Here is a 24,336-nt window from a genome sequence, read left to right on the forward strand (position 1 = left end):
TTTTTTTTTTAGTGCTGAACCCAGATGTGCTTTACCACTGAAGTACTTCCCCAGCCCTTTTTATTTTGAGACAACACTAAGTTGCTTAGGGCCTGACTAAATTGCTGAGGCTGGCTTGAACTTTTGATCCATCTCAGCCTCCAAGACGGATTATCAGCATGCACCACTGCACCAACATATTTGTAAAGCTATAATTACATTATTTATTTAAAAAATGGAATAAATAGCAATCTAAATTATATAACCTATATGAACATAATTACTAGAATATTTTATCACTAAACATATATTTAATCAAAATTCCACTCATTTGAACCACTTAAGAGTAAATAAAGGGGTTGGGGTTGTGGCTCAGTGGTAGAGTACTTGCCTAGCATGTGTGAGGCACTGGACTTGTTCCTCAGCACCACATAAAAAATAAATAAAATAAGGTTATTTATAAATGTAAATAAAGGCTCTTAAAAACTAGTAAAAGACTAAAAAAGTTTTTACATCTTTACAAACATACCAAAAATACAGTTAATGTTTATAATGTATTAAGTAGAAGCCCAGATGCTGGAAGACTTAAGTGAGGCATTACCTAATTCAAGTGTCTAGTACATCTAGGCAGGTACAGCGGCACACACCTGTAATCCAAGCAACTCACGAGGCTGAGGCAGGAGACCACATATTTGAGACCAGCCTCAGCAACTCTGCGAGATCCTATCTCAAAATTAAAAATAAATAAATACATACATACATACATACATACATACATACATACATACATACATACAAACAAATTACTGGGGATGTAGCCCAGTGAAAAAGCACCCTGGTCAATCTTAGCACCCAAAACAAAAACAAAAAACAACAAAAAGTCATAAGTGTCTAGACCCTTTATAACCACAACTCCCTCACAATTAACTGTCAAGCATGATTTTTACATAGATGCTACCAAGGATCAGCCTAGACAAGTTAAAATGTTCCCTATTTGTGGGCCCCAAATTAATGAAATTTTACTATAATTTTCAACGGAACACACGTATTAGAAGGATGCAAATTTCTATTCTTCCATATCCAGATTAAAATTTAATTCAGCAAGGCTAATGGCCTTTTAAATACATACACAGAACATAGAAATAAATCCTGAGTATATGTGTACTTCTTATATCTTACTGAACTTAAAACCAAATTGCTTATTTCATGGTAGGTTAGAAAGTACAATTATGTAATAAACGACAATAAGAAAAAGCCACTTATCATATAGTCTAGTCTTTATTGAAAGACTTACTTTAACTGTTGTTTACAGCTTTGGCTTTAGTTGGCCAGTCATTTTAGCCTCTCACTGCCAGTAGACATAAAAACCAAATGGGAATGGCGTGGGGGAAATATTGGTAGAGATAATTTAAGCAAAGAAGATGGCAGGCAGAAACACATCATCAAAATAAATCTTGAAATAATTTTGAAATAAGAAACATTTCATTGCATGCCAAAGAATCTCTGCTGCTGTTTTTAATGAACATGGGAAAGAAAAGACAACGATTCTTAGGCTCAAACTGGATTAAAATAGCGCTGACTTCAATTTGTGTTAGAAAATAGTCTGTAAGCTTGACAGTTGCATTTTCTAAATGGTGCATCTTTCAGACAAGTAGTTTTATGCTTTAAAATTGTTTAATATGAAACAACTTCAATTAACTGATCATGAAATCATATTTTCATCCAGATTAAGATGGAGGACAATTCAGTCAGGTGCTTACCATGGCAATATAACTAGTCTGGATAATTTAATTAAGTCACAATATACAAACCAGGAAACATTACAGCCAAACTTAGCTGTTCATTATCTCTATAAGCCACTTAATTTACTGGCAGAGGAAAAAAAAAAAACAAAAACAAAAACCTGGAAGTTTAGTGGGCATTTATCAAGTTAAAAAAGTCTTTAGTTGTTCAAGTTTCATAAATATTCATGAACATTTTAACTCAGAAACATAATCGATGTGAATTCTTAAGTGTCTCCCTAAAAATATAAAGTAACTTTTCCAAAACAACATTCCCCCAAGATAGCATGAGCAAAAGAAACAAAGCTATATTTACTAATAAAAGTGCAAAAGATGAATATGGTGGTTAAAACTAAGGTATTTTAAAAATTTTGGCTCAAAGATGAACTTCAGACCCTGTGTATTTTTATGCTGAATATACACTTGGCTATATTTTTAAATGGGAAAAGGAAGAAAGTAATACCAAAATAATTATGGTCATCAATATATAAAATCATCATTATTTTAAAGTTAATTATAAGACCTCAAAGGTTTAAAAAATGGCAATTTGTGAATGCCAGTTACATCATACTACTTAACTGTAAAAGGCTATTTTCTCAATTGCCCAGACCAACATTTGAATACATTGCCAAAACATGTGCACCCCCTAGCTGTCACAATTTAAACACGTAAGATTTTGTCTATTTTACATTCCTGTTTTATAGAAATTTGAGGCAGATTTTATCCACATAGACTGAAAAATACCTTGGAACAAACCTCAACCTTTTCTGCATCTTTCCAGTGGATTAATTTACAAACTGCACACATACAGCTCAAGCCTCTATCCAGGCTTGTTATCCCATGCACACTCCCCACAAGAAAAAAAAATTAATCAAAAATAAAAGTCACAACTTTGTGTACTATTTAAACTGAATATCCAATTATAAATTGGTACATCAAACTGTCTAAATAAGATGTTTTAGCAATCTTGTTAAAAAAATTCTTGGGCAAAATATATCTAATTTTTAAAAACACCCCAAGATTTTTAAAAAACACTTGTGCTATACAACTTATAGGAACCTTGAAATTGTTTTACAGGTTTTAATCAAGGTATTTACATACCAAATAATGTATAAGCAAAGAACGAAAATCTAATTTCCAATGACATTTTAGAATGTACTAATCCATCAAAGATTCATATTGAATTGAAATTAAGGCCTTTTCTGTGTAATAATTTGTGTCATTTTAATTTTACATAGATAGCCAACCTTGGAAATGTCAGTCTTTAACATTCTTATCAATCCACTGCATTCAATGCAGTGGAGTATGTTAAGTGTTACTTCAAATAATTACATTGCTGCTACTTCTATGTTGAAGCATGCTTATTAAACACTGTATTCAATATTTACAATGTATATCATTTAAACTTCATGTAAAAGCACAAGTATGACTGTCTGACTTTAATACAAACACCATACTTGGAATTTCTCCCCAAAATGAAATGTAATATACTACAGTTTTAATAACACTTTCTGAAGTTTTAAAAATATGTCTTAATGTGGACCAACCAACATTTGCTCAAGGAACTCAGACAACGCTGTTCCTTATTTAGGTTGCAAAATTTCAGTCTGGCTTCAGTTTCTTTTAGGCATAAAGTAAGTATTCCTCCAAAGCGACTCCAAAATCATGCATTTCTTCTGAATATCACACTTTTTTCTGCTGACTTCAAATGTGGTCCACCTCAGGGTAGGGGAGGGGAGTATCAGGATTCAGGATGAACTTATGTGATTCCCAGTTTTTCAAGATCCTCCCTTTTTTGCTCGTTTAAAAACACAGTGAGTTAAAATACTGAACAATAAGATAAAAATGGAATAGTATCTAAGAATCAAAATGTATTTACCCATTTCTCTTATTATATCAAAATTTGTAGTCAGAATTGTCTTTATTGACTTTATTTTAGTTTTTGTACACAAAGAAAAATCATGTTCATATCCATCATGAACAAAAACTTAAAAAGGCAGAACTAGAAGACATGTGTCCTTCACCAAAGCAAAGCTGTGCTAAAGGTTCCAAACATTTCAATTTTTAAAATAAATATTTTCATTTTCCGATGTCTACTTTCATGTCTTCAGAGTGTCACAGGAAATCGAAGCCTATCATGAATTACAATTTTGTTTAGAGTCCCAGCTCACTGTGTTTGGTAACTTGCCATACCATATCCAGCTTGGTTAGGAGGAGGTATTACAGGGGGAGGAGCTTGTCCTTGGGGAGGCTGAGCACCAAATCCACCCATCCAAGCAGCAGAAGGTGATTGACTTGGAAGAAAAAAAAAAAATCTTCAGCAAACACAAGACAAAAAAAAAAAAAAAAAAAAAATCATCTATACATTTATAGAAAAATTAAGCAGTCCAATCACAGAATAAACAACTAGAAGAAATCAACAACCTACATTAAATAGATCAAAGAAATAAATGCTACATGTAGAGGCTGGGGTTGTGGCTCATTGGTAGCTTGCTCACCTAGCATGCATGAGGCACTGGGTTCAATCCTCAGCACCACATAAATGTAAAATAAAGAAATCGTGTCTACCTAAAACTAAAAAATAAATATTTAAAATAAATAAATAAATGCTACATGTATAGAATGTACATCCCACTGTTTAAGTTGTTAGGATAGCATAATTAAGCACATCTCGCAAGAGTGATTTTTTAAAAAATGCATACATGATCTATGAATTTATAAGAAAATTTAAAAACTCAAGTTCAAGTTGGAAAGAGTCTCAAAAGAAGGAACCAGTAAAAGTAAAGGTCTGGGCTGGCCTGGGGAAAAACTTGGGAGAACCAACCCACTCTATCAACAACAATAAAAAGTAAGATATTTTATATCACATAATTTTAAGGATTTCTCACACATGCCAAATGGCATAAAATCATCAAACTTCCAAATTTATCTAGAAAAAAAAATCTTTTATACATACAAAAATAGACAAATAAAAGTATCATTGGAAATGTTAAGTCAATTTTACCACCTGCTTACAAAGACAGGTTACACTAATAGGTTACCCTAACCTCCCTTTCCATCTAGGTAAAGAGAAGTAATTTTTTAACATTATAAATCACATTTCAGTACATTTATTTCTATGTTTATAATCCAAATACCTCAATGTACATAATTTAAATAGATCATCCCTAGGAAAACACAGTTTTAAATTTCTTTTGTCAGAACTATATTCTATGTCTACAATGGAAAAACCCAAACAACTTACTCTACTCCAAATCCTTGTTGATTCCATGGTTGTCCATACACTCCATAAGGCGGTACTTGCCACCCATTTGCCATATACTGTCCATACTGTTGTGGGTTTCCATATACTTGGCTCCACTGGCCCCACTGACTATAATCGACCTAGAAAAAAGCAAATTATTGTTTTAAGAAACAAGTAAGAAACACCGTATTTGAAGAAAGAGTGGGAGACAAGGAAGAGAAAAACTAAGTAAGCACCCTTATGTGAATAGGACTCTGTTATTTATCATTGTCTAAGTTTATTGGGGTGGTGACACCTGTGAAAAGAAAGTATTAAGATTCAGTTAATACCGCAAAATCAATTTTGAAATAGCATTAATACAATCAACTGAAAGTAGATATATGCTTTATTTTATTTACTGTTTATTTTAGTTTCCAAAGCTTGTATTGTAGATATATAAGATGGAACCTTAAAAAGTACTATGAAAAATCCAATTACCTGTTGGAAGTTTTTAGTCATATCAGGAGATTCTTTACCCCAATAGCATTTAACCACATGTCCTTCAATCGTAGTACCATTCACTGAAACAATGGCATGGGCTGCACTTTCATGGGTTGAAAATCTAAGAGGAAAAAAAATAATCATGTTTGTCTTATTTTTTTTTAAGAGCTTAATACAGAAACTCATTAGTTCATTACTATAAATTGGTATTTCCCCTAAATTACATCATGTAGTTAGAAGTTCTATATTCTAAAGAAATACTAAAATAAAAACCTGATTCCTTGACAGGGTCAAATAACACAAGTGTAGGAGTAAACCAAATATAAGATTAATAATGATATTACAAGTAGACTATTACCTGACAAATGAATAGCCTTTCTCTGGAAAAACTCTTATTTCCATAATTTGTCCAAATGGTGAAAATGTTTGTCTCATAAGTTGATCTATAAAACATATGAATATAATATTTAGGGTTCTTATACATCATAAAATTCATACTAATAGGGCTGGGGTTGTGGCTCTGTGGTAGAACGCTTGCCTACCATGCGTGAGGCACTGGGTTCAATTCTCAGCACCATGTATAAATAAATAAAATAAAGATCCACTGATAACTAAAAAGTATTTTAAAAATTCATACTAATAACAATGAAGCCCCACAAAGAAAGTGACTAGGAAAGCAAACATTGTACCTGTTAACCCAGAAGCAATTCCTCCACAGTACACAGTACAATTTTTTGGACTTGACTGGTTTACTACATCTTCAAATCTCAACTGCTTAGTGTTATCTACATGCAGAAAGAAAAGAAAAATGCTGACTGCTATACAATGTTATAAAATTATTTTCTGGCCTGTGGGTGTAGCTCAGAGCATTTGCCTAATGTGCAAAGTCCTGGGTTCGATGACTAGCACCACACACATAGTCTTACTAATTATTTATATACTGTTAAGATATACCTCAGAAAGAAGAAAATATAATTTTTTCTCAATGTTATGATTTGATTGTAAAATCAGGTGGTTCACATCTTCACAAAATACATCAAATCTCAATTGTTTTTGATAATAAAATTCAAGACAAAATAAGTCTTCCCACACAATTTAAATATTAAGAAATTAAATCTTATATAGAAACAAGTGATTTGTGAATAATCTATAATCTTAACATATGTGACAAACATAGCTTACTTTCTTGTGTACTTTTAGGTGCTGGTGGTTTACGTGTGGCCCAATTGGTTCTGATTTGCCGGCCACCTAACCACTGACCTCCCATATGCACAATTGCATTTTCTGCATCCTATGGGGAAAAAAAAGAGAGAGAGAGAGAGAGAGAGAGAGAGAGAGAGCAATCACAAACAAAACGGAATGGTATATAAGGCCAGTAATAAATAAAAGTTGGCACTGCTGGATTCACTAAATTTCAACAGTAAATGAACTCACTAAACAATTAACAAGAAAATAATTTGAACTTGAATTAATCATAAAGCTATTTTAATTTGTTGATTGCAGATTATGAAAATAGCATTTAAGTTGATGTAAAGGAACATTTATCATAATTGAAATATGAAAAAAAATCATAATCCTACTGATTACCCAAAATTAAGGTTTAGTTCCTCAAATACACACATTTTAATAAAAACAAATTCCATAAGACAAAGTAATCAAATATCTTAATTTTATGGATGATTTATAATGTAATATTTACTGAAGAAAATTTAAAAACAAACATTATAGTCTAAATTGCCTACCCCTCAAAATCTACAATGTATTCTATTGGTATGAGTTATGACTATGACATGAGATGGAAGACTTTTAAATTATGACTTATAATGCTAAAAAATGTATCAACAAAAAATAAGTTTAGGGTGAGGGATTATAGCTCAGCGGGACAATGCCTGACTATTACGAAAGCCATGAGTTCAACTCCTAGCACCACAAAAAAAAAAAAAAAGCTTAGGTTATCCAAATCAATATGAACCTGAGATTAATCTATGCAAAGATAGAATATAACTGGTAATTTTATCATACCCCTTCAATAAAATGTAGGTAATTTAAGTTGTTGAAACCGAACTAAACTCTATTTTATTATTGAATGTTATAATAAATGCAAATGCTTAGGGTACTTTGGTACATCATCTTTCTTAAAAAAAAGTCATACAAAAAAAATCAAGAAAAATTGCTTAAATTTTCAGTTATAGAACTGCTGTCATCAATAACATGCCAGTTATAAAAATATGGATAATTTTAAAGAAAGAATGAAAACTGCAATCATGATTAAGACTGAATATAATCTGGGCACAGTAGCGCATGCCTGGAAACCCTGGGATTTGGGAGAATCAAGAATCACCAAATTTAAGGCTGGCCTCAGCAACTCAGTGAGACCCTCACCAACACTGAGAGCCTGACCCAAAATAAAAATTTAAAAAGACCTGGGTTCAATCCCCAGGACTCCCCCACACTCCCTACACCCTGACAAAAAAATAAGACTCAATATAATTTACTTTCCCCCTCCAAATTCCGTATTAGTTCACTTGTCCTAGTCTTGGGCTTGATTTATAACACATTTTTCCTTCATTAATGCACAAGTGCAAGTTTAATAATTGTCCTTAGAGTGTAATCACCCTATTTCAACTATTTACTTTCAGGTTTCTGAAAGAATGAATTATATTCTACTATTAACACACAAAAATTTATGTTGAGGTTGGATTTGTAGTTAATATCCAAGCATTTTCAAATTTCAGTTATTATGTATTAACTAGTGATTAAATCTAGAATTAAAGAATTTAAACTGGGTGTTGGGGTTTGGCTCAGTGGTAGCGTGCCAGCCTAGCATACAGGAGGGCATTGGGTTTGAACCTTAGCATCACATAAAAATAAAGTTATGTCCCTCTACTGCTAAAAATATTTTTTTTAAAAAAATTAAATTGAGTTGAAAGAACGTACCAGTTTGTTATAAAAAGATACAAAACCATAGCCTTTGGATTTTCCAGTTGCCATGTCTTTAACTACCCGGGCATCCCTGTGAAAAGAAGCACAGCTAAATGAGGGAAGTAAGAGTCACCCTCAAAATAAAAACTAAAAGGAACCACACACACTGTATTGTGAGCATTTTTTTAAATAAAATTCCAGTTAGCCCTAATTAACTACAGCCATTCCTGAACTCTCCCTAATGCTTCTTTACCTGTTAGAAAAAAGCAGTAGGACAAAAACATGTAATAAACATGCAACCTAATCAAATAGCCTGTGCTTTCTAAACTAAATGCTCAAATTTGAAGCTTAATAGGAACAATAGTTTCCTTTTCTAATATTCTATTTGCTAGTGTCCTCTAAGATTTACTGATTCTATAAATTACTGTAACAATGCTAACTACTTTACCATGCAATCTCTAAATAGTTAAATGTCTTCTGCCTAGTGATACAAAATATATGAAATATTAAAAAATTGAAAAAGAGGAAAAAATAGGAATTAAAAAGGCATACATGGCCTGTTAACAGATTTCTTTATTTTTCTTGGTCAATTCTCTATCATCATTTTGGAGTTTGGGCAGCTGTAAATTTTGAAAAATTGACATTTTCAGAAATTTAAGAAAGGAGAATAAAAAACTAACAACAATGCTAAGCACACCAGTACGAAAACAACAAATTTACACAGAAATTTTAGTGAGTAAGTTAAAATGATTGGAAATATAGAACTCCACTGAATATAGAATGTTAAAATGTAAATACTAAAATATGTATATATAAATAATGTATAATAAGAATAAATAGAAATGAGAAAAAAAATCTACAACTGAGTTCCAGTGTGCACAGTTCCTTGCAGTTAGCCTTCAAGATCCTGTCCATTCTTATGAGCAATTCTGCAAAATAACCAGAATGCTATTACTTTTAATTGTGACTTGGACTTTAGAAAACTGCAGGTCTCAGGTATAAATAAAGATTGAAAAACAGCAACCTGTTATTTTTATACTGATTTTTAAAACAGTACTACTTACCACATTTATATTAAAAAGCAAAGCAAATATCAAAATAGAAAATTAAGAATTAAATCTTTCCTTCAAATAAAATTAAATCTACAGAACAACAAATTATACAAAGAAAAAAGTTGTTGTTCTTAATTGAAACACGTTTCTGTAAAGTAGTACTAAAACGTTTCATTTACATCTACAGGAAATATATCAAATACACTGATTTTAATTAGAAAGACAAACGGTGATAAATACTTTATACAACTTATAACCATTTTTAATTTTCCAATACAGTTGATCAAGTAACAGTAAAATTTGAGCATAAATTTTGTTAAAAATCAAACCATATTTGTCCCCTTACTAGCAGAATCAAATATCACTAACAAAAACCATCTATTAATTAGTCCCACATTATAATTCAGACATGAAACATTAATACTGTAATAGTACTACTTTTTACTTATACCTAAGATATCAAAACACATTTATCATCACATTTAAACATTAACATTTTCAATTTTACCACAATATACCCAAAGATTTAACTACTTTCCCCACTTATCAATTCCTCCAATAAAAGTGTAACACAGTATAATCACATTTGTTTTTTGTTAACACATTTTTCTTAACCACCAAGTTTTGAAAACATTTGACAAAAAGTTGGACTTTGTAAGTTTTACCACCTAAACATGTGCTTCAAAGATAACAAACAGAATCACTTAAATTTTTAAAACATATTATACACAGGATTATATGAAAACAAGACCCCAAAACATTGAAATGACAGCAACATTTGCAACAACATCTACTCAAAAAACAAAACCAAAAAAAGAAAATCAAAAAGCAAAAGAAAAGTACACTAACTAGAGAAAGAAAATCTTATTTCCAATACAAGTTAATCATATACAATTTTGCCTATCACTGTTGAGTGTAGTACTGATTATGATACTTACGATATTTTACCAAAGGGGGCAAATGCTGATTTGATATCTTCTGTTGTAATTTCTGGACTCAAATCCCCAACAAATACATGGAAGTGATCTGAAATCAGAGCATTTGGTAATCAAATACTTAAGAAGTCAGCTACTAAACCTTTTTTAGGCAACACTAAGGAGGAAAAAAACCCTAGTTAAGCTGGTAATGCTGCCAGGAAAATTTCAGAACTCTTCCACAGTAAACGCAGCAGGAGTACTTACTGGAAGTATCTTTTTTCTGGCTACTTGGTGTTGTTGCCCAGTTTACTTTGACCTCCTAAAAATAAAGATTATATTTAATACAATTATTAAGCATGTCATTATGCATTTATAACACTTACCACTTAACAAACCATTTATCAAGCGGATTATTTTTGTAAAAGCCCTAGGCTGAATAAAGCAAAACCATCAATCAGCAGTTCAATATCTGTTTAAAACTTGCTAAGAAAGAATATAAACATGCAAATATATGTACTCATAAGGCGTCACCATTCTATTACCTTACCTTTCCCAAAATTTTTCTCCCATTCATAGCAGCTAATGCAGCAGCTGCATCTCTGTGTTCATAAAATTCCACAAAGCAATATGGGTCATTGCTTGTATGCTGCAAAACAGAAAATCCAACAGAAGAGTTGACCCTTCTGCTATCGGGTTGCTGAGAAGAAAATCCAGGAAAAAACATTACTGATAGCTAGGAATGTACAAAGTGAGATTGCAAAAGCTTATGAAAGCCTAACGCTTAAAAAAAAAAGATTTACAGCTAAACCTCACTTTGTGCCTCACAGCACTGCTGTACTCAAACAGAAAGCAGTATGGAATCATAACCTTGAGAATTAAACTAACATATAAAATTCTAGTGAAGTATGTTAAATATGAAATAGATTAGGCCAAACCAAACCTCAAACTCAGATTTGATGAGGATCACTCTTTATCATTGCTCTCCTCTTCCAAAAATTATTTTGAAACAAATATATTCTACTCATGTATCATAATCTTTCCCAAACTGTATTCCAGTACTATAAAAAGATACAGAATTGAACTAACTTTATAAGCTTTATTTCCTGATCAAAACCAGGACTGGTACCACAAATAATAAGTGTTTTTATATTACTACTGAGACTGGATTATATGTATTCCTTTTCTGAATAAGAATAACAATAGAAAAATGTAATCCTTCAAAATAGTCTAATGTACTAGAGATTCTATATACTTTGAATGTGGTTTTCCAAAGTCCAAAAAATACACTAGCGAACTAGAAAATAACTGCTAAAAATGTGACTGAATAAAATATTCCAATAGTCCAGGAGAGTAATGGGGTATACTCAGTGGTAGTGTACTTGCCTAGCATGTACCAGGCTCTGAATTTGACCCCAATACTGCAAAAAAAAAAAAAAAAAAAAAAAAAAGTGGTGGTGAGGAGAATCCAGGATAAAGCTATATATATTCTGTCATCACAAAAACACCAATATATAAAAATCTTTGTTAAATATATGCTTGATAGTAGTTGGCAAATACATATTTATAAAGAGGGTGAGAAAGTAGTGCTAACAACAAAAACAAATTTTTATAACATGCAGTCTATATTAGATAGTAGCACAACTGTACAAAATTTTTTTAATATAAGATTGAAAACATTCACTCTTCAATGTGAAATACCCTAAAAATATATTTAAAATGTGCAATTGTGGGCTGACCTACAAGGAATAAAAATACCAGATAAAATAAAGACCTTTAAAACAACCACTGTTTATCACTCCAGGAAAGTTTTAGAAGAAAAATCCCAAATAAGATGTCTACGGGATGGGGCTGTAGATTGGTGGTAGAGTGCTCACCTAGCATGCGTGAGGCCCTGGGTTCAATCCTCAGCAACACATATAAATAAATAAGTAAAAATTAGAAAAAAAATAAGATGTCTAAACAATAGTGACAAAGCAACTAGAGGCATTTTTTTTAACATTTATTTTTTAGTTGTAGGAGAACACAATACTTTTATTTTATTTTTATGTGGTGCTAAGGATTGAACCCAGTGCCTCATGCACACTAGGCAAGTGCTCTTCCTCTGAGCCCAACCCCAGCACGCAGAAGCAATTTTTTGAGGCAAAAAAAAGTAGGATCATTATCATTGACAAGAAAACTATGGGCTCTCACACAAGATCTTACTGTCACAGACATGTGAACACTGTTCTTTAGAGGTAGAGAAAGGAAATGGGGGGAAAGACTCCAAATAGAAACACACACTTAAGTTCCTCTTGTGAAAAGAGTTAATATTTATCAGAAACTTTTTCTGATGGATTTAAAAGTAAATTAAAAAATTAAAGTTGTGCTGGTCCATTTTTCCTTCTATTCCTCAGCCCTGATGGTCTCTAAAGAAAATACTTAATATTTATGGCAAAATATATGCGGGTCCAATGGTAGAACTATGGAAAAAAATCAAACAGGCTTTAAGAAACTAGTGTATTACATGCACACTAATATCAAATTTACTTAACTAGTAGTAAGCCAGATCCCTGTATGTATATACTGGAAAAGAAATGGTTCATGTTCTGGTCAGGACAGCAAGAAACTTCATCACACTACTCAGAACTATATGCATTTTAAAACTTTTCAATTTTTTACTTCTGGAATTTTCCATTTAATATTTTTGGACTGAGGTTGACCATAGCCAAAACTGAGGGGAAAAAAAAATCACAGATAAGAGAAAAAACTGTACACACGTATTTAAATAGTCACATCACATATATGCTCGTATCATGCTGCATTTCATCTAAAGCACAACTGATTTTTTTACTGTCACAGACATGTGAACACTGTTCTTTAGAGGTAGAGAAAGGAAATGGGGGGAAAGACTCCAAATAGAAACACACACTTAAGTTCCTCTTGTGAAAAGAGTTAATATTTATCAGAAACTTTTTCTGATGGATTTAAAAGTAAATTAAAAAATCCTAAGTGTCAAAGGTGTTAAAATTATTGAATGTTTGGGGCTGGGGATATAGCTCAGTTGGTAGAGTGCTTGCCTAGCATGCACAAGGCCCTGGGTTCAATCCCCAGCACCACCAAACAAACACACTTATATATACATATTTAATGTTTGCCTTAGAATCTAGTATAGATTTTATTTTATTATATAGGGAAAGCTAGAATCTATAATATCTACAGTTTAAAAATCATAAAATTAAGGGGGAAAAAGATTTTTCATATACTGAAAAAAAATTATGAAGGGAAAATAAATGCCTAGATGAAGTATTCTGTATTATAGTCCATGCCCTTTATAAGCTTCCCATTTATATCACCACCACCAAGTGACACTCTAATCATCAGTTAGGTCCTTACCTTAATTAGTGTTGTCACCTATTTTTGTTGGATGACATAAATGTCAAGACAGAAATATGAAGTTTTATATTTACAAGTTCAAATCTAGGAGTTCTAGAATATGGATAAAATTTCGAATTTCAAATCATTTCATCCCTCAAATGGCTATATATAAATATAGAATTTTCAAAAATATTTTTAAAATATTTATCAAATGCTTCTCAAAATTTTTCTAGACTCTACTTTCTCATATCCCATTCTCCTAAATCCCCTCCTATAAGCTTCCAACCCAAGCATGTCACTGAGATTAGCTCACCAATGACTCTGTCACCTCTACAACCCCTTTTCTGTTTTCATCTTGACTTCCAGACAGAATTCAAAATAGCTGACCACTACCTTCCTTTCTCTAAACATTCTCTTCTCTTCAACCTACCATACACTCAGTTCTCCTGTTTCCTCAGTGGAGGATCTTTCCGAAGGTAGTTCTTCCTTAACTCAAAGTTGGAATGTAACTCTAAATGCTGAGCTGTTCCAGGCTCCAGGGCTCAGACCTTAATCCTTTTACTCTTTTCTGCTATCAATTAGTCCCATAGATTCAAATACTGCTGCAAGCTTCAACACTGGTCTCTCCAGAGTTCCAAATTAGTTAATCCAACTGCCCATATACAGTGATCATTTAGATATCTAATACATAAATTTAACACAACCAAAATAGAATGCTTAATTCCCACCAAACCCCATGCATTCTGTGCCCTGCTCAGTCATCCATTTTGGTAAACAGCATTACCACCCACATAATCGTACTAACAAGAATCTTAGGGTCTTTCCTAATTTCTTCCTTTCCCTTATATCCCACAGCCAATCCAGTTCTATTGATTCTATCTTCAAAATATATTTCAAACTTTATCTACCCCTATTTTTATCCATCACACTCTAAAGCACAAGAACCTATCACTTCTCACCTAGACTAGTAAACCCAGTTGGTTTCTTTCCTTCTTTTGTCTCCTACAATCCTTCTCTATACCACAGTGTCTACACAAAGTAATCTTAAAAATGCCAATCAGAGCACTTCATCCCCCTATTAAAACCCCTCCAAAGGTCTGCCACTGCAACCTAAACTCCGTCATGGCCCATACCGCCCTGTGTGATTCTGAATCCTGCTTACCTTATTAGATTCGTTTCCCACCACTTATCCTCCATCACTCACCAGACTGCAGCCATCTGGTCTTTGGTTCCATAAACACAACAAGCTTATTACCAACTTGAGGCTTTTTTATTAATAATATATTTTTAGTTGTTGATAGACCTTTATTTTATTTATTTAAATTTGGTGCTGAGAATCGAACCCAGTGCCTCACACATGCCAGGCAAGTGTGCTACCGCTGAGCCACAGCACAGCCCCACCCCCAAACTCGAGGCCTTTTGTATTTGCTTTTCCTCTGCCTCCAGCTCTTACTATAGACAGGCACCATCTTGTTTGTTATTACTGTCTCAACTCAAAGAGATGACATCTTCCCTCACCTACCTATCCTACATAACACCAACCCTCCAATCATTACAGAACTGTTTTATTCTCATCATGACTCTTATCTCCCTATTTGCCTGGGAACCTCCTTTCTCTGCCTCTCCATTATATGCCCAGTGCCTTGAAGAGTGCCTAGTGCAATGTAGACATTTTATTTATGAAAAGATGAATGAATAAATTCAGGAAATAAAAAAGGAAAATATACCAGCACAGACTAATAACTATAGTGAGTTAAGAAAGATCAAAAAACCAGTGCACTTTACAGGTTTTTAACAGTGCCCCATCTCAGGATAAAACACCAACTCCTTATCACAGCCTCTAATGTCTTACAACTAATTCCATTTTAAACTCCAACCATGCTACTATTGAATACAGGTTTCTAATAAAAAACAGACTTGTATTTCCCCCCCCTTTATCCTCTTATAAGCATTCCTGCTCTGTCTACCAGCCCAGACCAACATTCTTCTAACTAGAATTGCTTCTTCCCCAAATTCCTTTCTGGTCAGTTTCTATTATATTTTTAGGTTTCAGCCTGTATACTAATATCTTCAAGAAGCCTCCCTGATTTCGAACCACACTGCATACATTATTATTTTATATTCTAAGTACCCGTTAACTTCTCTGTTTCCCTACTAAGCTGTGAAATACTAAAGGACTAGGAATTGTCTTATTCACTACTGTATCCTTTGTACTTACCGCAGAATCTGGTACATAATAGTCAAAAAACATGTTGATGAACAAACAAAAAGACAGGAAGAAAAGAATAACTAAAATGTGAATCATTGGGTATCACTAGTCAACTGAATCCAGCGCCTGCACATGCCTAGCCTCAACAAATTATTCTAACAATTTAAATGCCTAACTACTTAAATTGTGTGATCATTAATATTTACTAAAAATGCACATGACACATGTTGCTTTACTATGCACATAATAACCTAATATTCTCTCACATACACCAATTCCTGAACTTTAAATGAATGCTACCTGAATTATTAACATTCTAATTGGAATTATATGATATACCATCAAGTTTTTTCACCATTCTGAGATAAGCTTACAAGCAAAATCACTCGGAGATAACTACATCACAAAGAATGACTGTGTTAGAATAATAGCACAGAAACTTTGCCCTTTTAAGACTCCATTCCAAGTCTCATTTACCAGCCAAATCAAATAAGTCACTGATCTCTCCACCAGAATAACCTGATGCTTAAAATAAATTTTAAAAAATGATACTAATCAACCAATAAATTTCAAAATGTTTAACATCATACTGAGAGCACATATAATTGGGAAGATCTTACCTCTGTTATCATTTTACAGCTTTTACAGGGTCCGATCTGACTGAATAACTGAAGAATAAGGACTTCTGTCACATCTCTGGAGAGGTTACCTACGTATCTGAATGAGAAAAAAATATATATTATCAGCAATTTACCTTTAGCTCTGGCTCTGTGTTATCATTTAATTTATCACCTTTTATTTCAACTTAACTTCTTGTGTCTTCAGAAAAAATTTCAAAGTAAGCCTGATCCTATCAAAGTAAGATTAACCCTTATTAAGGAAAACAATTGTTCCTTTCCCACTAAAATTCAAAGATGTTGTAAAGAACAAATCAATATGATCTTATATATGAATACATATGCCCAAAGGCATATATATTATTCTATACCCTATATATCATTTTCTTATTCTAACCAGTCTCATGATAATGACAATTTCTATCAAAATAATTCATAGCATAGACATATTATGACAAATACTAAAACAACTGACCATAAAAAGTTATTAGAGCTACAATGGGCTTATTTTAAAATGCCAACCACGGCAATTACATGAACAAAGAACAGAGATGAATAAAGTTACAGCAAAATACATAAAGAATGGAGGAGTTTTGTTTTGGTGTTGGCTAAATAAGACTGTTTGCAAATGGTATGTCTTCATTGCTTTGTTTTAGGAGAATAAGGTAAAATAAGATTTTTCTGGTCAAAAATGCATCTGAGATGGGTGTGAGGACACACGCCTGTAAAATCAGCTGCTCAGGAGGCTTAGGGAGGAAGATCGCAAGTTCAAGGCCAGTCCTGGCAACTTAGCAAGACCCTGTGTCAAAATAAAATAAAAAGAGCTGGGGATGTAGCTCAATGGTAGAGCATTTGCCTAGCATGCACAAACCACTGGGTTTAATCCCCAGTAATTACACACACACACGCGCGCGTGCACACACACGCACACAAATAAGTAAATAAAGCAGAATCAACAAAAAATACATTTTTATACAGGTAACAAATAAAGCAAACTTAAAGACTTCTTTAGAAATTCAGAGAAAAATTGAGACCAATTTAGATATATTGTTGACTATAGATATTTAAATATTTGGGTTTTTTTTCCCAGATTACAGATTGAACATACACATTTTGTATAAAATTTTTTTAAATAAAGAAAAATCACTACTTTACCACCAAGAGATGCCACTTTGATTTTTTTTTTTTTGCACACTGATTTAATTATGTCAGTATACTGTCAAACTTTTGAATATTTCTGGTATTCAGCAAATAGTTCCTAAAACTTACATCTGTCATGAACAAACCTCATAAACTAAAAAGTACTTGTAAAATTTAACATAGTTTCTTCTGGAAGGTAAATGGATATAAGTTTTATTTTTCTAACCATAATATATAACATCTGGAAACTTGAGTACTGAGACCAAAAGAAGCTTTGCAACACAGTTGCCACATTAAACACAAAACTGCTTTAAGATGGAATACACTAAAAGGGAAAAACAGATTTGAGAAAGCTAAGATTAAGAATTTCACCCTAGGGGCTGGGATTGTGGCTCAGTGGTAGAGTGCTTGCCTAGCACGGGGCAGGTTCGATACTCAGCACCACATAAAAAAAAAAATAAATAATAAAGGCATTGTGTTGTGTCTATCTACACCAAAAAAAATAAATATTAAAAAAAAAAAAGAATTTCACCCCAATGGGCACTAATAACCATAGGACACATGTTCTAAAACTGAAATAAGTCCTATATTACTTAAATAGAAGATCAAAACAGTTGACAAATTGGTTTTGGTCCACTATGCCATTTTTTCCTTATTATTAAAAGTGTAGGCCAATGCAATGACTTATTTTTTCCACCAGTAGTGAAAGATTAAAGAATTATGAGTTAGCCAGAGACAACTGCCTCCTTTTTTTTTTAAAACTCACAGGGATTTGTGAGCCTGTATCCATGGAATAATTTTTCTTTCCTTTTTTTTAAACACAGGAGATGTATCTATAAGAAAAATGAACAAGTGATGCTAATATTCTAAATACTATGTTCATCTAACCTAAAGGGCTAGTTAACTTAAGAGCTGGCCATGGTGACACACGCCTGTAATCTCAGCAACTCAGGAGGCTGAGGCAGGAGGATCACAAGTTCCAGGCCAGCCTCATCAACTTATGAGACCCCGTCTCAAAATAAAAAAGCAGAAAACTAAATTACAAAAACTATGGGGCTGGGGTTGTGGCTCAGTGGTAGCGTCCTCATCTAGCATGCATGAGGCACTGGGTTCGAACCTCAGCACCACATAAAAATAAAGACAACAAAGTCCATCAACAATAAAAAATATTTTTTTAAAAAAGATATCTAAATGATATCTTAAAAAAAAACAAAACAAAAACTAACATAAAAGGCCTTCCACAACATGCAGAACATCTTAATTTACCAGGATAAAAAGAACATAATTCACTATATAATTTCCCCTAAAATTTCACCCAAATTTCAGACTGCTTTTTCTTTTACTCAGAATTATATAATTCATGTATTTACATATGCCTTCATGCATAATACTTAATAGAGGCACAATTTGTAGCTTTTAAAACACTTTACTATACTGCTTAAGTACTTTTACATTATCATGAAATAACCTGTCCTGAAATAAATACTAATAAAAATAAGACAAATTTCAATTGTTAACCTAGTAAGCATCATCTTTTGGTAGTTGACTGAAAATTTGTTTTTATTTTCAAATGACAGCCTCTATACTTCACTTTCTTTCTGCTTTGATTATGAAGTAGTCAACATATTCTAAAGTTTCAAGTTTTTTTAAAATATATAATTCTACTTGAAGAACCTATACAAAATAATAAAACAAAACAAAAAAGACAAATGATTTGAGTTCTTATAGTGAGAGGTCAATTCAAAAGAGAAAATACTTAAGAAATTCCAAAATGGTTTTTATCTCACTGAAGAAAAAAAAAAAAAAAAAAAAAAAAAGGCATACCTGACACTCTATTTTGTCTTCTAAGAACAGGAAATGAAGTATTAAAAACTGAGAATGATACCTTTATCCTAACATTAGGGTTAAAATCCAATTTGAGACCAGAGACTTAGCAGTTTCACAGTAGGCAGAAGTTCACACTGCCGAACTACTTCATATGTCCAAGTGGGCAGAAATTTAAGTTAAAGAACATCATGACTTGCAGGAGACTAATGATAGTTTTCAACACTGAATGTGCTCTCTCTGCAAAGAGTAGCCCTACCAAGGCAGTTTTACTCAAAATACTATGGTCATACTTCCATAAAACTAACATTTTTGCTTTTGTTCTTGACAAGTTCCTATACAAGAGACTTTGCAACAATACCTTTTAATAGACAGCTAATGAATGTTCAATTTGTCAGAACTGTGGAAGGAGGTCAGAAGGAGGAAAGGAAAAGGAAAAGGAAACCATTGAATTGACCATCTATCTATAAGGGACACACACACACACACACACTTAAAAAAAAAATACAGCAACAACAAAATCTATGATTAAATTGAATGAAGGGCTTGATTACAGCCACAATTTAGCCAAATCCATGGTATAGCTACTCAGTTTTATAACTAGATTTTATAGAATTTCCTTCTGCTGTGTTCTTAGATGTTCATATTATACTCTAAATCATAGATTTCCCTATTTTTGAGTATGAGGAAGAACCAATAGCCTCAAAGGATGGCATTATATAACATGATTATTATTATCCCAGAACCACAATTCCTTTTGATTTTAGTGCATCAAATAGCTGAGTAAAATAAACTATAGTGTAACACTAATGTAATTTAGTGTCATATTGTAGATTCAGATATACCATGGATCAAATCACTGTACTATAAAAATACACACAAGCCTGCAACTTATGTCCTAAAGGCTTGTCCACTTTCAAACACCAGTATTACACAGCATGATCTTGTTTATTTTTTCAGATCACAAGTTAGCCAATACATAATATCCCAAAATAAATGTCAAATGAGAATGAAAAACATGAAAAAACAGTCCTTTAAAGCAACCATATGACAAACAGAACTTTAAGCTCAACATCAAAGCAATTCTATACCATTTAAATACCATCAAATAAATTAGTAATACTGTAGGTAATGAATATTTAAAGACCTACCTAGGCTATAAACACCATATTGTTTTCTGAAGATAGAACCATATGTCTTAGCTTGTGTGTGTCTGCAGGAAAAAAACCTCACTAGTAACACACAGGCATTTTAAGGAAAACAGGTTAAGATAAGTTTTGTTAAGAGTACATTCTTTAAAAACATACTAGCCACTTGAAAAGCTCATCCATAGATCACAAGGCAAAACATAGGATCTCCATAAACTAACAAAACCAAACCTTACTAGATAACAACCTTCAAATCATGTTCAGTTTCCATTACATTATTTGTATCTAAAAGAGCCCTTTCAGAAATATATAAAACGTACACTTTTTAAAAATTATTATGCATTAATTTTATTAAATGCTGGCAAAAATCTGAATTGTGAAACATTTGATTTTATCTCAAGATTTTACATTTGAAGGTTTATACACACACACACACACACACATACACACACACAAATCAACTGCCCAAGGTATGACAATAATGTCTGCCTATAATTTAAATCAATCAGGACTATTAAAAAGGGACTTAAAACTGATTTAATGAGAAAAATATAATCATTGCAAAATGTTTATTAAGTACCTCTTACGTTCCCAGCAGTGAACTAAGTGCTTAAAGGGTAAGACCTAGGAAGATGTAGCAGTCCTTATCTTAAACAATAAAAACCTTCCCATGGAGGAAAAGTGGGAGAAGGAAAAAGGAAGAATAAAGGAGAGTTGTAAACATGTACTACATTGAGAAATAACAGAGCTTAGATCTTTATTTACTCCTATGTATACATGTCACATTTTTAGATAAATATAATAAACACAGACAACTTAAGTATGTTTCAGAGAAAGGACAAGATACTGGAAAAGGTAGTGGTAGGAAGTAACAAAGAATTAGCTTATTAGACTACTGGAGAAGGTACAATAGAAATGAAAACAAGGCATATGCATAGATAACTATATGAATGAAAGATACTGAAAAAGTACATTATTTAGAAGGACAAAACCAGGAATTCCTCTTCTTGGGAACAAATGATACAATTAAATGAGACATTAGCCATAAGAAATTACCAATTATTCAATAGTTATTATGATGCGATGATGACATTTCAGATACAATATAACTGTTATCTTCCTTAAATACATGATAGCCCCTAAATCTAACTTTCCCAGATGTTAACTACCAAGCTTTGGCTTCAACAGATGTTGAGGACAAATTTCAAATTTGTCCTAATTCTGTTTTCTGGGAAGATGGGCAAAAAATGGAAGACAACAAAAAAAAGTTCTACTGAGCAAGCCTTTCATTCAAGTAGTAGATGTGCTTAAATTGGCCTTAAATTCCCAAAACAGGATGACAAGTACTTCAGAGTAAGACACTAAAAGAAATAGGAACAAAAAGAAAATACAGGCGAAAAAAAAAAAATCAAGTTTGAACATATAAGTCTACCTTCTTTAGGGAGCGTATACTTTTTTTGGTAGGAGTGAAGTTTTGAGAAGCTAATCAACCTCCTGAGTGTCCATCTACCTTCATCTATTCCCCAAAAAGTACTTTCCCCAGCAGATAACCCAGCCAAGTGAACTCTGATCATATCAATATCAGGCACAGGCAAGGGAAACAAAGCAGAGATTGGACTCCTTGTTACTCAGGGTAGGAGAACTGGGCCTCAGAGGCTGGGAATGCCAAAGGTGCGCAATTTAAACAATTAGAAATAACTCAGACTAAAAATAAAAATTAAAAAAAAGATACAAGAGAAGAAAAAGAGTGCCACGCTATTCAGAAAGAAATGTAATTGCTGAGTCATCACTCTTCATTGGAAAAGGAAGGAAAACTCGAATTAGGTGGTTGGAAGATGAAATCCATTCATTAGATTGGGCTTTGGGCAAAATGCAACAGCAAGACCAAAGAAGCGCCCCCCAAACACGCATCGTATAGCGAACGAAGACATGATTCTATCTGCTTCTGATGATTTCGACACACCAATTAGGAGGCGGCAACACCAAACAGCAAAAGAGTGTAACAACTGGTTGTCAGTTTGGCGTAGGGCGCGCTCAAAGTAAACTTCGCTCTCCGAGAAGGGAGCGATGCTGCGGCGGCCAGAGGCATTCCGCTTGCACTTCAAAAGTAGCGGGCGCTGGGCGGGTGTTTCTGACAGCGTGGGCGGGGGCACGTGGGGCAGAAAGAGACCAGGGGCTCCCGAGGCTGAAGAGTGTCTGGCTTCCTCCGAGAGCCGAGTTCGGGCAAAGAGCCGGGGGCGCCTCAAGCCCGGGACGTGGAGGGCGTGAGCGCTAATTCCTCCGGGCCCGCAAGGGATGCAGCGACGGTCCCACCCCCAGTCCCACCTCCACCAGGCCCAGCCCCCGTGGGGACCGGCAGCTCCCGGCCCAGCCCAGGGCCCCCAAGCACAGGGGGAGCAGAAGCTCTCTCGGGCCTGACAGCCTCAGCGGATGCAGAAGCCAGGCCTGGGAAAGGTGCGCGAAGAAGGGCGCGAGAGGAAAAGGTCGGGACAAGCCTCAGACCCCAGGAAGTGACTGCGTTTGGGGGCAGGGAGGGCTTCCTTCCCTAGGAAAAGGGGACAGATGAGGAATGCACTTAGCGTCCACGCCGCCCCGGCCAGGGAGCCGCCGAGAGTCCCGGCTTCGGCCCCCTGTCTCCTGCTCCCTCCCTTAGCGTCCCGCGGTGCCCGGGCCTCTAGGCTCCCGGCACCCCCGGTCTCGGGTACTCACAGAGTCCGGGGCTGTCCGTCGTCTTCCATCATGGTGGGTGCGACGGAGCGATCCCGGGACAAGGGGGAGGGCAGGGTTGGGGAGGGGAGGGGGTGGGGAGGAAGGGGAGGGGGGCTCCGGGCACCGGCTGGGGACAGAGGAAAAGGCACCGAACCCTGCTCTAGGGCTTTCTCCCCCCAGCCCGCTCCGGACACTGCGCTCCAACCAGGAGGAGCAGAAGGAGGAGGAGGATGAACAAAATGGCCGCCGCCACCAGCCAGGCAGGAAACGGGGCAGGGCGCAGGCGCGGCCCGCCAGGTCACCGCTCAGGCCAGCCGCGACGGCCTGCCCCGGGAGAGCTGAGGGGGGCAGAAAGCCAGGCCGCGGAGCAAGCCCTGTGCCAGTTCACGACGACTCCGTTGTCGCCGAGAGCCTGTCTGCTGGCCGTCCGACCGAACCCCAGCCAGTTCCAGCAGAGATCGGGCAAAAAGAGAAACGTCGTGAAGTGAAGTCTCTGGGAATCGCGGTCCTGGGAAGGAGCGAGGGAAGCACTTTCCAGGAGACTTCTGGGAACTGTAGTCCGAAGGAGACCCCGCGCCTCGCCGGGACGCGCAGGAGAGACTTCTGGGTAGTGTAGTCGTACGTGAGGGCGTGCGGCCACCAGGAAGTCGGCGTGCCGGGAGGGGAGGGAAGAGAACAAGCGACGGTAAAACGCGGGCCGGCCGAGTGGGAGAGTCGCTGTCCGGGAAGTGAACTACAAGTTCCAGCGTGCCTCGCGCCGGGGGCGGCTTCAGGACCGCTCCAGGCATCTTAAGGCTCTTCTGTTGGCCGGGCGTGAGCGTCGGCTCCGCCTCCGTCCTGGCCAAGAGCGGTTTCTTCAACTGCGGCTCAGGCGGTGCGCCGGCTCCGCGTGTTGTCAGAGCTATCAGGCCCTGCCGGCCTTCCTCTGGAGGCAGAACGGCTGGCCCGCGGTCATCAACC

The 24,336-nt window shown here is 35.2% G+C and overlaps 1 protein-coding gene and 1 non-coding gene across 5 annotated transcripts; one reads left to right on the forward strand and one right to left on the reverse strand.

Moving 5' to 3' along the window:
* Positions 1–1,386: 1,386 nt before the first annotated feature.
* Tial1 (TIA1 cytotoxic granule associated RNA binding protein like 1) lies at positions 1,387–23,908 on the reverse strand. Of its 4 annotated transcripts, XM_026384164.2 has the most exons (13): positions 23,377–23,402; positions 20,671–20,732; positions 16,559–16,655; positions 10,923–11,072; positions 10,640–10,694; positions 10,397–10,484; positions 8,422–8,497; positions 6,667–6,775; positions 6,174–6,269; positions 5,843–5,927; positions 5,482–5,605; positions 5,005–5,144; positions 1,387–4,054 (listed from the first exon to the last, which is right to left on the reverse strand). In XM_026384164.2, exons 3-13 carry the CDS (start codon positions 16,568–16,570, stop codon positions 3,928–3,930), a joined length of 1,062 nt encoding a protein of 353 aa, XP_026239949.1. In that variant the 5' UTR covers positions 16,571–16,655; positions 20,671–20,732; positions 23,377–23,402; the 3' UTR covers positions 1,387–3,927. The 4 variants fall into 4 exon arrangements, with proteins under 4 accessions (XP_026239949.1, XP_026239948.1, XP_026239947.1 ...); XM_026384163.2 differs by lacking the exon at positions 20,671–20,732 and having other exon boundaries at positions 10,923–11,021; positions 23,377–23,908; XM_026384162.2 differs by lacking the exon at positions 20,671–20,732 and having other exon boundaries at positions 23,377–23,908.
* On the forward strand, positions 13,401–13,473 carry Trnaa-agc (transfer RNA alanine (anticodon AGC)). The gene has a single exon. It is a non-coding gene; the product is annotated as a tRNA-Ala (tRNA).
* Positions 23,909–24,336: the final 428 nt, after the last annotated feature.

Source organism: Urocitellus parryii, chromosome 5 (genome assembly GCF_045843805.1).
Source record: "Urocitellus parryii isolate mUroPar1 chromosome 5, mUroPar1.hap1, whole genome shotgun sequence".
In the NCBI taxonomy this organism is placed as follows: domain Eukaryota; kingdom Metazoa; phylum Chordata; class Mammalia; order Rodentia; family Sciuridae; genus Urocitellus; species Urocitellus parryii.